The sequence below is a fragment of the Sminthopsis crassicaudata genome, chromosome 2, assembly GCF_048593235.1.
Source record: "Sminthopsis crassicaudata isolate SCR6 chromosome 2, ASM4859323v1, whole genome shotgun sequence".
NCBI classification, from domain to species: Eukaryota; Metazoa; Chordata; class Mammalia; order Dasyuromorphia; family Dasyuridae; genus Sminthopsis; species Sminthopsis crassicaudata.
In genome coordinates, this window is record NC_133618.1 from 603,223,078 (window position 1) to 603,240,559 (window position 17,482).

A 17,482-nucleotide genomic window follows, 5' to 3' on the forward strand; every position below is an offset into this window, starting at 1 on the left:
CATTCCATCTCTGCCTTAGGGAACACCTGAAAACTTGGGACTGCAGAACTTTGCACTTAACAATCAATCATGTACTGCTAGCTAATTAAGGTTTCTTTCAAAGGAAGACAAGTGCAGAAACATTTTGCTGATAATAATTTGGAACTTATCAATTTGGTTTTTGTACTTCTTAGCAAAATATGCAAAATCAATGAGATGGGCCTTAGTGTCTTTCACATGGTACAAAGTGTTGTATCAAATATTAGAAAAGAATCAGAAAAATTAACTATATCTGAAGCATTAGTAAATTGGTAATGAGTAAAACAAAGTCAACATTCAATCAGTCATCATTTTAGCGCCTGATATATACTAGGCATTGTGCTAAATAAGCATTGGAAATACAAAAAAAAGGAACAAAAATAGACCCGGCCTTCAAATTAGAAAAGTGGATCCCTCCTACAAACACATTTTGTAAAAAACTAGGACAACTATCATAATAATATGGTACAGAGTGCTAGACCTGGAATCAGGAAAACCTGAATTCAAATCTTACCTCAAGATAATTTACTTACAAATAATGTGACCAATAAAGTCACTTAGCCTCTGCCTCATCTGTTAAAGGGGGGGGAGGGGGGTTGATAAAACAAAAATAGCATCTACCTTCCAGAACTATAAAGATGAGTTAATTCTATATAACACTTTGCAAATCTTAAAGCATTATATAAATGCTAGTTGTTATAATAATAATAATAATAATAATTACATGGGACAAGTCATTTCACCTGTTTATCCCTGTTATTTTATTTATAAAATAAGGCACTGGACTATTCAGCTCAGAATTCTATGATCCTAATTAGAACTTCTTTGTTCACCAAAATAACCAATATGATATATTTTTTCCACAATTATCAATGTTATTGTTCATTTCATGGGTTGATTTCCCTTGCTTTCTACCAAAAAAATAATAATAATAATAATAATTTGATAATATAGTGGCAGAAAAAAAAAAAAAAAAAAAAAACAACTAGCCACGTGAGAAGAGGAACAATCAAATTCTATTCCTGATCTGGGCTTCCATTTCTTCATCTCTGGCTACAGATTTATGATGGTTCAGCCCTGGGACTTGAGTCTTAGGCCTTTAACAACTCTTAGTCAGCATTCTGGAACACCAAATCCTCCATTTGCCTTCACTCCAGGAAATGTTGCCTTTGGCCTTTTACCACTTTCTAACTCTCAATTGAGACCCATATCCCAATGGAAGGTACTCTGGCTGTCTCATGACTCCCAAGTTAGAAACCTGATACATTTCATTCCAAATTTCCTGCCTCTCTTCCTTGGCCACTACTTTACCTTGGTTCTGGAAATGAACATATGCAGATTATAAACATGGGTTTTTGGTTTGTTTTGTTTTTGTTTTGCTTCTTTAAATGTGGAGGGGAAAGAATACTGTTTTGTGAAATAATCAACAAGGGGAAAGTAATCAGAAGAATGAAGAGAAATTCTACTAAGTCTTTCCCTAGAAAGTCTTTATACTTTCCAGTTAGTTAGTCTCTTCGTTATAGTTGCTTATACCTGAGATAGACCATAAATTAAAATGTCATAGTTTGGTTCTCAGTTGAAAGATGAGAAAATATTTACTTACTTTTTATTTTTATTCTTTTTCCAGTCTTTTGTTCTATTTATTTTTATTTTATCTTCCTTTTTTATTTTTTACTTTTTTTCTCTTAACTTAGCTTTCTATGAATAATCTTAATACTTATCTAAACAACGGTACTTATCAAATCATGACATATTTGAAATCCCAGAATCAATGAGAACCCAGATGATACTGAAATAGGCAAGTCTATCTATGCCCCTATAACATATTTTTAGAGGATATGTCCAGGCATTCAAGTCCTGGCTCATGTTCTCTCTTGGAAGAAAATAAATGGTGGAGGGTAGAGAGGGGAAGAGGGGTTATTATTAGTTGTGGCAAGATCACGTAGCTAATAATTCTGCAGAAGGGAAATTAGTGAATTAGGGAAATGCCCAACCTATGACTTGTGAAAAATTGTTCTACTTAACATTTTTCGAGGAAAAGGAGAGGAAGGATGAAGAATTTTAGTCACTTATAGCTTTCTTTAATCAGGATTTTCCTTGGAATCACTATTTCTAAACAGGAGATTTGGGCACTTCTATAAAGAATTTAATGATGACATTAATACTAAAAATCAAGGCCTTGGAAATGATATACTCATACTGAGCAAGCTAAGCTGCCTGTTAAAAGAATAAACCTAATAAAAAGACTCCAAAAGCTTTCAAATTTAAAATTGGAGTAGAAACAGCCAAAGGTCAAGCCAGTGGAAAGAATGCTGGATCACCAGAGCTCGAAAGGACCTTGGGGGACAGATGACTTTGGATAAGTCCTCATTTAATCTGAGAGTAGGTAACTGATGTACTCAAAGTAATAGTGAATGTATGGAAGCATCCAGACTAGAATCTCATTTCCCAGAGGCCTAGACCCACTTTGACACTGTCCACTAGCCCAGGGTACCATCATACTTACCCCTCTTTGCTCTGGATCTGCTATTTCATTAGCATAAGGAACTCCTGAGGAGGAGATCCCCTCCTTGAAGTGAGAAAAACACTAACAATGCAGATTAGTGACTGTTGTGCAATTTACAGTCTCGGAGGGCTGTGGGGGGCACTGAGAGATTAAATAACCAGGTCACTGAGACAGTATCAGTGAGTCCTCCATACTTCAGAATCAATCAACTGCTCAGGAAGAAGTTGATTTTAAGTCAAATTGCTACCTCCCAGGATGGTTATGAGAATCAAGTGAAATAGTATTTGTAAAACATTTAGCACAGTGCCTGGCACACATTAGGTACTTTATTTGTTTCTTCTCCTCACCCCTCCCCAATTTTCCTTTTGACTTAGCAAGATGGATTTTTCTGCTACTTACACCCTTTCCCCTTAGGCAGAAGATGCTTTAAATGCATACAGATTCAAGCACATGACATTAGAAATCAACAAGAAGTATCAGTATTATTTCATCCCTCAGATCAACACAACTCCAAGATTCAATCAAATGCTCTTGAAAATATCAGTCTCAAGCTTATTAACATTCTGGAGGCAGTAAGGCAAAGCAGAAAGAAACCAGGCCTTGGAATCAAGATGCTCTGGATTCTATCTTGGACATATAACTGCTGTGGACTCCCGGATCAGTCACTAAATTGTACTTTGCTTCAGCTTCCTGGCCTAGAAAATACAGATAACAGGAGTACCTACTTCCCACCCCCAGGTTTATTATTAAGCTCAACAATGAACAGTGGCTGCTGTAAATGGCAACTACTATGGTATTCAGATTTCAGCCTAAGTCTACAGTTACTAACCCCCTATTCCTAATATGAATTTTTTTTTCCTATTAAGAAATTTTGGCTTTTACTCTTTAGGCAAGAAAATATGAATTCAGAGATAACAGTGACTGAGGTTCTCTTAAGGAATAAGATTTCCTGATACTCCACAGTCCTTTCTTCACATATATGTATGGCAGGGATGGGAGCAAGGGATGGGAAAAAGTAATGGATTTAAAATATTGTTTATACTGTCTGAGGGGTCCTTGGGTTGATTTATTCTGCTAAGCTCATTGTTTTGTTTTGTTTTTTATTACAAGAGAAGGTTCATCAGAGAGAGTAAGAAAGAAGAAGATCAGGAAATGTCTATGGGCTAGGTGAAATTATCAAAATCTTAAAAAAAAAAAAAAAACTATTCATTATAATTAAGCATAGGAAGAATTACTTCCTTAGGATTCACTCTCCCACCATGTTTTAGCCATCCCTTTGTTTGCTTAGTGGGAAACTCCTAAGGCCTCCTAACTAGTATCATCAATCTTACAATATGCTGTGCCAAACCTGTTGGACTTGGGTGTTGATCTTTTTTTGGAGGAAATCGGGGAAGGGAAGAAGAGTGAAAGAAAAAATATCTAATTGTGGTTGAATATATGGGCAGGAAAAATGATCTGTCTATCCAGTCAACACTGAAAAAATTCACAGATACAAATCTCATTTAGTAAGTAAAGAGAAAAGATACAGGACCCTCCAATCTCTCACTGTCGACATTCATACTGGCCAGGATTAAACATGCAGAACCCAAAGGAGTATATTTTACAGGGAAGAATGAGTTATGTTTCTCTTTTCCAAACATACTATGTATGTGAACCCCCTTAGCATTCAAATATCAGAACAGACTTATTCACACTTAACATATAAGTAAGATACTTGTAGTACATAAACTATGTCCTGAGTGTCTTGTCTTGGACAATTTGGGTAATTTCAGGAGAAAGATTTCAACAGACAGACACATGCAAAGGGATAGCCAACCAATCAGGAAGAATGGTATGGGCAAGCCAGAAGCTTTAGAGAGTAGGACAAGCAGCTGGTAGTCCAGAACTACTAGAACTACTAGAAGCTAGAACGTCCAGGTTGCAAATGAAGCCTGCTCCTAAAAGCCATATTGGAAAAAGCCTTCCCTGTCAAGCATTTGTATTTAGTTCTCTGAAGAGTTACTGAAGGTTTCTGGACAGAAGAAAGATACGAGTTCTGCAAGATGAAAAAGGCAAAGATCAGCTCTCTAGGAGGGCAAACTTCTCAACAATTAGAGCTTTCCTAAAGCAGAGTGACCTTCTTCTGGAGGGCTTCGGGGCCAGCTGACAAATATTTGTGAAGGACTTTGTGAATGAGACTCTTGCTCAGATAAAGACCTATAGCAGATCTCAGAGGCACCTTCCTCACTAGAAGGGACAGACCAAGAGAGACTTAAGTCATTCAGAATACTGATCTAGTCAGTAGGGGATTAATTTCTTCTCAGTCAGCCCTAGGCCACTGCCCTGAGAGTGATAGTAAGACTAAGAAGCTTTGTCTACACTAAATCATCTCAAAGGAGAGCCCTATGTACCACAATCTAAATGTATGACCATAATCTAAATTCAGTTGACTTCTTCAGGCATGGCCTATGAACCCCTCTCCACAAATATCAATAGAGTAGCCTGTGACTCCATCACCTCTCATAAAAGGAACTTTAGAAATGGAATTATTTCTCTAAAAATAAAGATGTTACATACCACCATTCTCTACAGACAAGTGCTAGACAACTCTTCATTCTTATTTTAACTTCTTGAGCATCACAGAGAATTAGCAGTAGAAGGGATAAGACCCTATGATGGCATTAATATAAAGAACTCCCATATGAGAAAGTTCCTGTCTCAATGCAAGTTGACTCCTTCTTTGCAACTTTAAGTTTTAATGTTGCCTCGGTGGGTGTGTGCATGGGGGGAGGGGTATCTTCCCCAAAACCATAAAGCCAGTTGATGTGTTAAGAGGCAAAATTTGAACTTAGAGCTTCCATGACAACTTTTACCATTACTGCTTCAACCAAGAGATGGGAGAGACCTACAGAGACATCCAGTCCACCCCATTCCTTTTATTTACAAATAAACAAAATGGATACCCAAGGAGATAAAGTGTCACAATTAAGGTCTCATAGAGAGTCAATGGTAGAACTAGGTCACCTGAACAAATCTCATACCATGTTCTTTGCTCTATATCAGCCTGCCTCCAAACTTATTCTCAGGTTTGATAAAGTCCATGAACCATTTTTAACAAACAAAAGTCTCCTTGGACAACTTCCCTCACTTGCTTCTACTTCCTGTCACCAATCTGCCCATTCCCTACTCCCTCTTTCAAATAAAGGTCAGAATTAATCAGAAGAAAGATAATTGCTTTTGATAAGATGCCAAAGCAGGTTCTTCTGGTCTGTATTAAATGCCATTAAATGATTAAGACATATAAATAATCAGAATTTTGGCCTATTAGAAGCATGAATACTAGAATACTACAACTGAAGACTCAGCTTATTACAACTGTCAGTAGTCTTCAAGATTTCAACTTAAACTTGCAAATTGAGTTTAAGACAGATTATTCCTTTAGCTTCTCTAGTAAAAGATATGCAACAAGGGGGCAGCTAGGTGGAGCAGTGGATAGAGCACCAGCCTTGAATTCAGGAGGACCTGAGTTCAAATCTGGTCTCAAGCACTTAACACATCCTAGCTGTGGGACTCTGGGCAAGTCACTTAACCCCAGCCTCAGGAAAAAAAAAAAAAAAAAAAAAGAAAAAGAAAAAGATATGCAACATAAGTTAGAATTTTCCTAACTCTTAGATCTTGTCAATTTCCATGATTCTTTTACTTCTCAATGCACTTTCTTAGCTATAATTCCCATCTTATCCTAAAGAAAGTCAATGGAGGTGAGGCAGCATAAAGCAAGACCAATTATGACTGTAGTAATAAGGAAGATGAGGAAATTAGAACAAAGGTTAAATTTCCTCTTGCCCAAGCAATATAACTGGTTTAATAAGACAACGTTGGTTAAAGCTTCAGTCCCTTGATTCCTAGCCCAGCATTCTTTCCACTGGTCTCAATTAAAGTTTATTTAATCAATACCATGTTGGATTAATGCTATATATCAACTATATTATGGAGTAAAGATGTTGACATGGACAGGCTTGGAAGTTTAACCAATATTTGTAACACTTGAGTTGATCTCATGTCATAAATTTAATACTAAAAGACACCTTGGAAATTATTTAATGCAAATACTTCACTTTAAATATAAACATACAAAGAAAATGGAATTTTAAAGAAAGGAATTAACTTGTTCAAAACCCCATAAGGACTAAGTAGCATCGAAGAGATTCAAACCCAGAAACTTCCTCTTCAAGTCTAACATTTTTTTCAGAGTACCATAATTGTTCCTCAAAAACAAACCAATTGCTAAACCAGTGGAGAGTTATGGATACTGTCTGTCCTACCTACAATTTCTCCTTTAATAAAACATTTTATATTCAGATGGGCAAAGAAATGTAGATCCAGGATCAGGGATCAGCAAATGAAGCCCAAGGGCCAAATCTTGCCTGCTACTGTTTTTGTATAGCCTCTAGAGATAAGAATTTTATATATATAGATAAAACTTTATTAAATTTTAAAATATAAAAACCTCTTAGCTTACAGACTGTTTAAAAAATGTCTGCCCCTGGTCTAGGTTACTAATCAGAAACATGGAACTTTCTATTTACAATGAATTAGGCATTATTCAAGAATTCCAACAACAGAGAAGTAGACCTATAAATAACTCTAAATATTTCAATTTAATGCAAGAATGAAATTCGTGGATGAAACTTAATGTAATGAGAATAAGAACAAGCCTGGAAGTCAGAATGCCTGCATTCTAGGCCTGGTTTAATCATGAGCTATATGACCTCACTCTTCTCTGAACATCAGGTTCCTCATGAAGGCAATCAGACTAGAACAGGTGCTCCTAACCTTTTTTTTGAGTCATGGACTCTTTGACAGTATACTGGGAAAGCCTAAGGACCCCTACTCAGAATATTATTTCTAAGTGCATAAAATAAAACATATAAGAACACAAAGGATATCAATCAAATTAAAATATAGTTGCCAATTTTTTTTTTCAAACCCAACCTCATGACCTCCAAGTACAGAACTCCTGAATAAGATCTTAAATCTCAAAAAGTGCTCTCAGTTTCTAGAATGCTGTGAGCTGTGAGAAATGAGGGGGATTCACTTGGCCTTCTTCTAGCAGCTTGTAATGGGATCATCATAAGGCCGATGGGCCTCATCCCATACAGCAGCTGCCTTTAATAAGGTACAATGATGTGTGAGACATATCAATAAAATACACTCTGAAAGCAAACTTTTTTTAAGCAAAAGATTAATTTGATTAGTAGTCTAGTTTCTTGAACTACATTCACATTTTTAATGAAATGTCAAGAACTCTTAATGACTTTTTTTTTTTTTTTTTTTTTTAAATAAGAATGAATGACAGTGGTGGCTAAAGCTGGCTTCAAGAGACAGAAAGAACGGACTTTAATTCTAGCTTGGATATAGGCTGCCTGTGTGACCCAGAACAAGTGACCCATTTCTCTATGGTGTCTGAGAAAATTCCCTAAAACCAGAATCTGCCAAATAGTTCTAAAAATAGTAGCAAAAAGGCCTGCCTGCATTTTCAGAGAGTGTTTTTTCCCTTCCCCAAGAATTCCCAACAACAGTAAAATCACAGATCACGGTCAAAATTTTTTTTTCTTTTTTAAAAAAGCAACCTCCACATACCATTCTAAAATCCTCTTCAAATTTGAAAGCGCCGCCTCCTGTGGCACAGAGGGTCGTGTGGAGACTGGAGAAGTTTTTTTCACTTCCCATCTGAATGAACCTGTGCATGGCGCAGCTGGGGAATCGGATGAAGTGCAAGTTGCCTTTACGCCCACACATGGTCAGGTTCTTCAGCTCCAGGTGCACATCTCGGATCCCAGTTTTCCCATAAGCTGTGTTAGAAGTCAAGTACTTCCTTATACTTTTCAAATTCTCCACTTCCTCTTGCTCCTCCTCTGCTGTAATGTCTTTTGGTTCAAAGTAGACCAATTTAACCAGTGTTCCACCAATGTCCATGCCAAACCATGGGAAGGCTAGAGGAGACAAGGGGGATAAATAATAAGAATCCATAAATGTCCCAAAAGGGAACGCTGATCGCCCCAATTAAACATGTTATCACAACATATAAAAACAGGAGAACCCAAGTCAAAAATGGCACATGACATTTCAAAAGGCAGCGGCTAAGATTCCTGAGACTGAATGCTATATTCAATTAACAAGCATATAATATAAACCCCTACTATCTTCCAAGTGTTTTGTGCTAAGTTTTAAGGATACAAGGACAAAAATGAAGCAGTCCATCCTAAAGGAATACATAGTCTGTTGGGGAAGATAACATGTATACATAAAGCATCCAAAGAGACACAAAATAAATGCAAAGAAAATTTAGAGATAATAGCTGGGTGAATGGGGGGTGGGGGTAGTGAAGGTCAAGAAAGGCCATAAGTTAATTTTTTTAAAAGGCCATATCTTAAGAGAAATATCTGAGCTCAGTTCTGTTGGAAATCAGAGTATCCAAGAGGCAGAAGAAAGGAGGAAGTTCATATGTAAACATATGAATATGTCACTATGATGAAGTAACATGTACACTAGGGAATTACTTCTCTAACTGGAAAATACTTCATCTCATCACCCTCTTTGTCTTCTCCATTTCACAAAAAGGATCCTTAAAATCCTTAAAAACCAGTTTTGCTTCTGAATTTCTCTTCCCAGTGCCCAGGAATAGTAAGCACTTATAAATTCTTGTTTATTGATTTTATTTAAATTGACTTCTTATTTAATCAGCCTAGTAAATTTAGGCACAGGCAGGATTTTCCCCTCTCCCCCATGTAATGGAACCAACTTGAGAAGAATCTCAAGTTTTAATTGTATAGAAAACTCTGAAATCTTCAAATTCTACAAATCAGAACTTGATTTATTGTTGTTATTGTTTGGACTTGAGAAAGTGATGGAGAAAATATTAACAATGCAAATTAAATTTAAAAGTGTATCCTCCAAATATTCCTCCCTCCAGACAGCTAAATATTAAAACATTTACCAGCAAACATTGTCTCAACCCAAACCCCCAAAGGAAAACAATCAGGCTTGGACAAGGACTACTGATAAGGAAGATGACCATCTTCTTGTGTTCAGTCTCACAAAAAAAAAATGAGGGCTTACCAACTAACTAGAATAATCGAGAAATTGAGAATTTTTCCCAAGGAAAAAGGAACAGAAAATATAAAACAAACAAAAATTAATAATGATCAACACCAAGAACAGTACTATTTCATGCTAACTCTTTTATATAGACTACTGTTAGCACAGGATAATTACAAATTCAAAATTAAGATTCTTTTAGTTCTTCATCCTTGGTGAATTATGACCAGCATTAGCCACTCAGTTCCATGGTATTTTATAATACAAGTCATTTTGCATAAATTCTCATTAAATCCTCCTACCAGCTTTTTAGAGGATAGCAAAACAAAATATATAGAGAGCAAACACATAAGAAAATCCCCGTAGTCAGTCCAGAGTAGAGGTGAGGGGGTAGGGAGAAGGGAGGAATGAGGTCCCAAATTTAAATAAGACTGATTCTGACCTCTGTGGAATTTACAATCTAGCACATGCCTAAGAAAATTGAAGGACCCTTCTCAGGATAATATTTTTAATGCATTAAGTAAAATACACAAAATTACAATGGAAACCAATTCTATTGAAATAAAATAATAAAAGCATTTTTTTTAGTTCACAGATTCTAAGTTATGAATATCTATTTTAATAGGAAGACAAAAACATCAATATAAATCACCATAATACACTAAATTTTAGAAGCACATTAGATGAATTTCTCTTAAAGTTGGGGAACATTTCTTCTGCTGTTGGGTTCAACAGATACATTGGTTAATTTTGATGAAATGCTTCATTTTTTCCTTCTTTTTAAAAAAGTATTTTGTTGCAAGCAATAAAACTTTAAATAGAAGGGGGACAAATACATTTGGAACAAAGATGACTATAAAAACCAAAGATATTAATTAAAATTAAAGATTTTTGATAGTTATAAAAGCAAGTACTATAATAAAGGGGTTTGGGGGAGAAATACATTGGGAAAAACAAGTAAAGTTTCCCTAAGAAGATGTCATTTGTATCAGGCTTTAAAGTATGGATAAAAATTCAACACATTAAGGGGGAAAGGAAGAAAAAGGCACTCATGCATAGGGAGCAAATAGCCTCAGCAAAGACATCAACCATCAATCAATCTAATGCTATCTCTAGGGAGGAATCTGAATGAGAATTTTATCCTGGCACCTCATCCAGAACAAATGCAGAACCCAACACAAACGGCTCCCAGTTTTTGTTTTGTTTTTTTTTGTTTGTTTGTTTTTTTAACTTAACACTGTTAGATTTGATTGATCGAATGGTAAACATGTTTCAGCTAGGTGAAAGAAAGTACCAATATCATGAAAGGCATAGAACATTAGGATCCCAGGATGGCAAAACCAGCAAATCCCTACTGGATAAATCTCATTTGTTTGTTTGTTTGTTTGTTTGTTTTTTTAGTTTTGTTTAGGGTTAAGCACCAAAGCATTCATCTACAGCTGAAGAGATTATCCCTCTACTTCTATACCCTGTAGAACCTTGTGCTTTCACTAACTGAAAGTTTTCTTTGGATTCCATTTCCCTCTTCCTACCACAAGTCTGTCTAGACTGCTGAGGTAAGTCTATAATTAGAAAACAAAATAACCCCCAAAAGGTAAAATGATGAAATGGATATGAAAGATGTCACGTCAACAGTATTTGTGGGATCTTGTAACTAACTGGATATGAAACAAGGGAAAGGGAAGAATGAAAAACACCTCAAGATTCTAAACATGGGAAAGCAGGTGAATAGAAGTGCCACAAGCAAAAAAAAATATCATTTTAGGTAGAGACAATAAGTTCCATTTTGAACGAAAGTTTAAGGTGCCAGTAGGATATCCAGGTAGATCAGGACTGAAGACAAGTGGAAATAAGGGAGTTTATCTATTGGTAGTTTGTTGGCATAGGAGATAGAGGACCAGAATTAGAATCAGGAGGACTTATCTTTATAAATTCCAGTCTAGCCTCAAATATTTACTAGCTGTGTGGCCCTGGGCAAGTCATTTAACCCTATTTGCCTCAGTTCTTAATCTGTAAAATGAGCTAGAAGAGAAAATGGCAAACTACTCTAGTATCTTTGCCAAAATAACCCCAAATGGGTTCAAGAAGAGTTGAACATGACTTGGAAAGTCTTTATCTGGAGATGATTTGTACATATTTGCTTTTTTGTTACTTCCCCCATTAGATTGTGAACTTCTTTAGGGCAGGGACTATCTTTGTGGGGTTTTTTAATTTTTATTTTCAATAGCATTTTATTTTCCAAACACATGTAAAGATAGTTATCAACATTCATTTTTGTAAGACGTTGTGTTACAGTCTTCCCTCTCTTAAATCTCCCCCACCCCACCTTGACTCATTGTGAGTTAGGCCTATGAGAAGTATCAGCTACCAATAAAAGAGGTTACAAAATAGGTAAGAAAGTTTATGGACCAAATAGGAAAAGGCTAAGCAATGAGTAAAGTAAGCTGGAGTGAGACTTGGAGGTTAGGGAGAAGGCTTTGGGAGGAGGTAGTTTGTTTGCCCCTTAGACCTTGAGCCTAAATGCCCCAAACGGAGAATGGATACAATAAAGAGCACTGATTGTTCTGGCCTGCTCCCTCGCAGCAGAAAAGAGGGTTTATATAGTTCATGGACAAAGTTAAACCAAGAATTAAAGACAGAATTAATCTTAGTTCCTGCTCCCAAAATCTGCTTCAATTATTGGACTGCTGAAGCAATCCCCGGGATTGCTTTGAGAAGAAAAAAAAAAAAAAAAGAAAAAGAAAGAAAGAAAAGGCTGATGAGGGATGGAGTTCAAGTCCTCCAAGCAGGTCATAGCTCAATGACTAAGAGTCACTGAGCTCTAGGATGGATATGTATTATTATATCCAGTTTAGCAAAGAAGAAAACTGGGAATGGGGAGTTAAATGACAGATAATAAATAAGAAAGCTGATACAAAATAAGAGCTGATTCCATGGTAGGTGCTTTATTTCCCTATATTGCTCTGTGATTCAGTGAAAAAAATATACAAACTGTTTACGTTAACGCAGAAAATTCCCGATGCTAGATTGACCTCCTCATTAAAAGTTCCATTTTTATTTAAGATCATAGTCTCTACATGACTGCTCTCCATTTGTTTTGAATATAATTATGGAGAGGCCATCAGAAAGAAGCATCTCTCTCCCTCCCCCTCCCTTCCCTTCCCTCCCTCTTCCCCCCCTCTCACCATTGTACCTCAATCTGTCTCAGGCAATTTCTAAGAAAATAGGAAAAGTCCCTCCCAAGGTAATGCCTTTCCTGCAGCAAGAGAACCTTCTGAAATTTAATGCTAATCCTAACCAGCTGTTCAAGATCACCTAAGAAATAACTGAAATCATGAGGACATAAGAGAAACACAGCTTCTTCCCCACTCCCTGCCACAGTAAGTGTTCAATGTTCTGGTACAAATTCTACCTAGTCCTTTCTTTAGGCTGTCATACTTTTTTCTAGATCTCTGACCTGATAGCCCTGTCCTAGAAAAAAAAAAAAAATGGAAAATAAAGATCTTCATCCTTCCTAAAATCATGCTTCACTCCTTTAAAATCCAACAATATACCATTGTGCCTTTGCATTGCATTTTACGGTATGTAAAATAAAAACACACCATCATGCAAAGGCCAAAGCAGTTTTTTTCAGTGGCTGGACATGGATCCATTAAGATTCAAGAGACTAAAGTTCTAATCTTATCTCTATCACCCACTATTGTTACCTTTCGCCAGTCTCTTCTCCCAGTAGGGACCTAAGTTTCCTCACCTGTAGAATGAAGCAAGTTAGACTTTATATTTTCTACTTATCTACGATTCTATGAAAGTCTAGTCCAGAGGTTCTTAAGCCATTTTTTGGGTAATGGGTCCTCCGGGGATCCTAGTGAAACCTGTGTTTACTCTGAAGAATGTTTCAAATGTATAAGATAAAATACAAAGGATTACCAAAGAAATCAGTTATGTTGCTATAAAGATGTAATTTTCTCTCATTCAAGCTCATGGACCTGCTGAAATCTATTAATGGATTCTAGGGCCTGCTAGGTGGCTTAAGGAATAAAGTACTAGACTTGGAGCTAGAAAACAAACCCAACTTCAGATATTACTAGCTATGTGATCCCTGGGCAAATTATAGTCTCCAAGTTTCAGTTTCATCTGAAAATGGAGATTATAATGGCATCCACTTCATAAAATTGTTTTGAGATAAAATATGTAAAGAGCTTTGCAAACCCTTAAAGCTCTATACAAATATTGACTATTATAATGATTATTAGAAACAAAAGGAAAATTAAGCACCTCTAATAAAATGAGCTGAACTGTGCTCTACTTTGTAGCCCTATCTCAATATCATGTAACACCCACCTGTGAAGCGCAATAGATGTTGCAATCGGCCATTTTGCATGGATTGTCTACACTATTTGTAGGCCACCTAAATCCTGGCTACTTCTTTCCACTGCTACTCAATCTGGGGGTGATTTCACACCTCCCAATTATCAAAAGAGGAAACAGAATTAAGGGAAAGTAATTGAGTTTTTGAAACATAACTGTTTAATCAAAGCTGCTAAAGTTAATGGGAATGAAGAAACCTCTTCTATTCATTACTTAAATTACTGTAATATTTGCAAATTTAATTTAATCCATGTTCTCACATGAAAAATTTCAGACTTTTGAATCCCAATGTCTAGCTCATTTTATGGACAATGAAACTGATTCCCACAAAAGTAAAGGGACTGGCAGAATCTACAACAGATTATCCTTAATCAGGAATGATGGAACCAGCTCAAATCACCAGCACATTGTAAAATTTTTATTGTGGGCATTTACATCTTTAAAATCAGCAAACATCACAAAACCAGGGTTTGATTTAATATCCTGCTGATTGTTTAGACTTAAAGCGATGGGATGTGTGATCAGGAGTTAATAATGGAAATTAAACTTTAAAGGTGTACTTTGGGTACATTCCCTTCTCCCTCCCTGAGAGAACAGAGTTTTTATTAATAAAACAATCTGCTATTTATAATTTTATAAGTTTAAGCATCTGTGAAACTAAACTTAGTTGTTCTTGCACATAAGCTAAGAGGAAGAAAATGTAATTATCATCCCTGATTCAATGCACACTCTCCTCACCACAAAGAAAGCACAGCCATTCTGGGTTTTCAAGATGTCCAAATGGATGGTTCTAGAAATAGAAAGCTATTCCACAGTGGTATTCTCCTTCCTCAATCTACATACAGTTTCTGAACTTCTAAAGAAGGGAACTGCTAGACAGCAGGTGCAATTACACAAGAGCCAGCTCACCTACACATCCAGAACCACAATAGATTGCATGCAAATGGACACAAATTGTTCCACTCTAGCCCTAAGTCCCTAGGCAATGGCCTAATTTTGTTTGAATCTCATAATATTTGAGTTGAAAGGGATCCCTGAGGCCTAATTCAACTTATATCTGAATAAGGATTCCACCTAAGTCTTATGATCCAAAAAGAACAAGTTCTACAGATAAAATGAAATGTATAGTTTTACAGATGTTCCTTCCTTCTGCCATTTGTTGGCCTTCAAAGGAAGGGAAGGGGTCACATCTCCGCAATCCATGACTTTTTCCCTTGCTAAGGGACCTAATCCCGGAGTCATCCCTGAGGAAAGTTATGTATACTGGGGAAAGAGGTAAAAGCCCTTAGTGCTCTATATTTTTTGTCAAGTGAAATAAAGAAATAAAGATATAGCTGGTCTCGATGTTTGCATGGCTGTGGAAAGCTTTTCTGCCTATTTTATAAAAAGACCTAGACACATATACAATGGCAAAAAAGATTGGAAGGAAAACGTTTTAAATGATAAAAAAAAAAAAAAACTGGAAACACTTTCTTGAAAGGCACCTTTCAAACACAATTTTGACATTCTTGCCAAATCTAAAAACTTGGACTATCTGACTACTCTCTCAAGTCCAGACATCCCTTGCAAATGTCATGCTTAGAGATGCAACCCTCTACCACACCACTGCTTTGGAAGAAAGTTCTTCCCTTTCTTTAATGGTGGCTTCAGATGTTACCTCTTCCATGAAGCTTTTCATGATTTTTCAACTAGAAATGGTCCCTTTCTCACTTTAAATCTCTTTGGAATTCTTTCAATGCATTTATCACATTCTGAAGTTTTTAGTTTTACCTACCCTAGTCTTTCTATTTTTGAAGAGGGTCTGACTCTGCTTCCTAATTTCTAACCTTAAAAATAATTCTATATATTAAAAACATTTTTTTTTTAAATCAGGCTTACAGTACTCTGAATACTAGAAACTTAGAGCAGGTATAAAAGGGTATTTTGTCCAAAAACAAAACAAAAAATATTTCCTAATATACTATTTTACAGCTGTATGTACAGTAATAGAGATGAAGAAAAAAATAGACACTTAAACATGGCCTATTATTAATTTATTTTACTGGACAATTCATATTTCTTGCAAGGGAAGACTAGGGGTAGTAATAATTTCGGCTTCCTAAAAAGCATCAATTTTAAAAATATATGTACTGGAAGCAAAAAAAAAAGGATAAAAGGGGGACACAGGCAGAATAATTTGTCACTATCTTGTTAAAATGCACATAAAGCATATGTGAAACTTTAAAAACAGGCTAAAAACAGTTTTTTAATTTAAATTTTATTATTTTTTTATGATTAACAAGAATGTATTTTCTCTCCCTTTGTACTTTCCCCATCCTCCTATTCAACATTTTTTTTAAAAGCCTTATAATAAATACAGTCAAGCAAAATAATTCCCACATTGGTCATATCCAAAAAAATGTATGTTTCATCTCGCATTTGAAGTTCATCATTTCTCTGGCAGAAAGTAGGGAGGTGCATTTCATCAAGAAATTAAAAAAAAAAAAAAAAAAAAAAAAAAAAAAAAAAAAGAAAAATGGAGAAAATAAAAAAGGAGCTAACTTTTTTTAATGACTAAGGTAACTTCCTATAAACCAGTTGAGGAATTTGTGAACCTGGGAGTTTCTCTTCCTGGGGGGAAGAGAAGAAAAGGAAAAGAAAAAAAAAAAAAAGTTTTAAAGAACGAAAGCAGCCAGCATTAGAGAAGTTGCAGTTTCGTTGTACTCTGCCTCAGTTGAACCATATTTCGGGTACTGCAACAATGGATTCTGGGTACAACATTTTAGGAAGGATAGTTATAAGCTGAGAGAAATAACCAGGATGGTGAAGGTCGTTGAGATCATGGCATCCACCCAAGTGGCTATGAACATTTTTGCTGTGGAAAGCATTGTCTTTGGTGGTAAAAATTCCTTTACAAGCCAGAGTTGTCATTCACACCTGAGACAGGAAACCAAACACCATTCATTCTCTTTACTGACCCTCTTAAGGACACTGGAATGACAAGACTAATGAATTTTTTCGAATGAGGTTTATGTTACTCTTTTGTTCAAATATTCTCATAATTCCTGAAATGAAATGGTGATTTTATCAAATAGGATTATGCAGTTTCACAAAACTAAAAATGTCTCCATAAGACAGTAAGTACACAAATGACTTGAGGTGAAGGAAAAGGGCAGGCACATACTAGGAGAGCTATAAGGAGGAAGAAGTCCCCTTACTGACATTCAAGATTACTTCTTGGGGGAAGCAGCACCTGAGTTGGGCTTTGAAGAATAGATAAAATTTCAACTTTTCCCAGAGTAATCCCCTCAGTAATCCATTAACTCTCTACTGCTTATCCCATTTTTCCCAGAAGTTAAATTAAGCCCCTCCAGTCAGTTGCCAGCAGAACGTTCTCCTCTCCCTGCTATTTCCCACTTCCTAACCCTTAAGCATCAGCCTTGTCACCCCTCTAGGTTCCAAGAGTCAGAAATCAGGCAGCAATGCTCTTTAAAAGAACAGTCGTATAGTAAACATTCTCCTGACTCTCTCATT

General features: G+C 36.1%; 1 protein-coding gene across 3 annotated transcripts in view; it reads right to left on the bottom strand.

The window, feature by feature from the left end:
• PANK1 (pantothenate kinase 1) overlaps window positions 1-17,482 on the bottom strand; it is a 66,299-nt gene that overhangs the window by 24,220 nt on the left and 24,597 nt on the right. For all 3 annotated transcript variants that reach the window (XM_074295821.1, XM_074295819.1, XM_074295820.1), the window contains exon 2: window positions 8,144-8,496. In XM_074295821.1, the coding sequence (XP_074151922.1) occupies window positions 8,144-8,479 (336 nt within the window). In that variant the 5' untranslated portion in view covers window positions 8,480-8,496. The remainder of the gene's footprint in view (window positions 1-8,143; window positions 8,497-17,482) is intronic.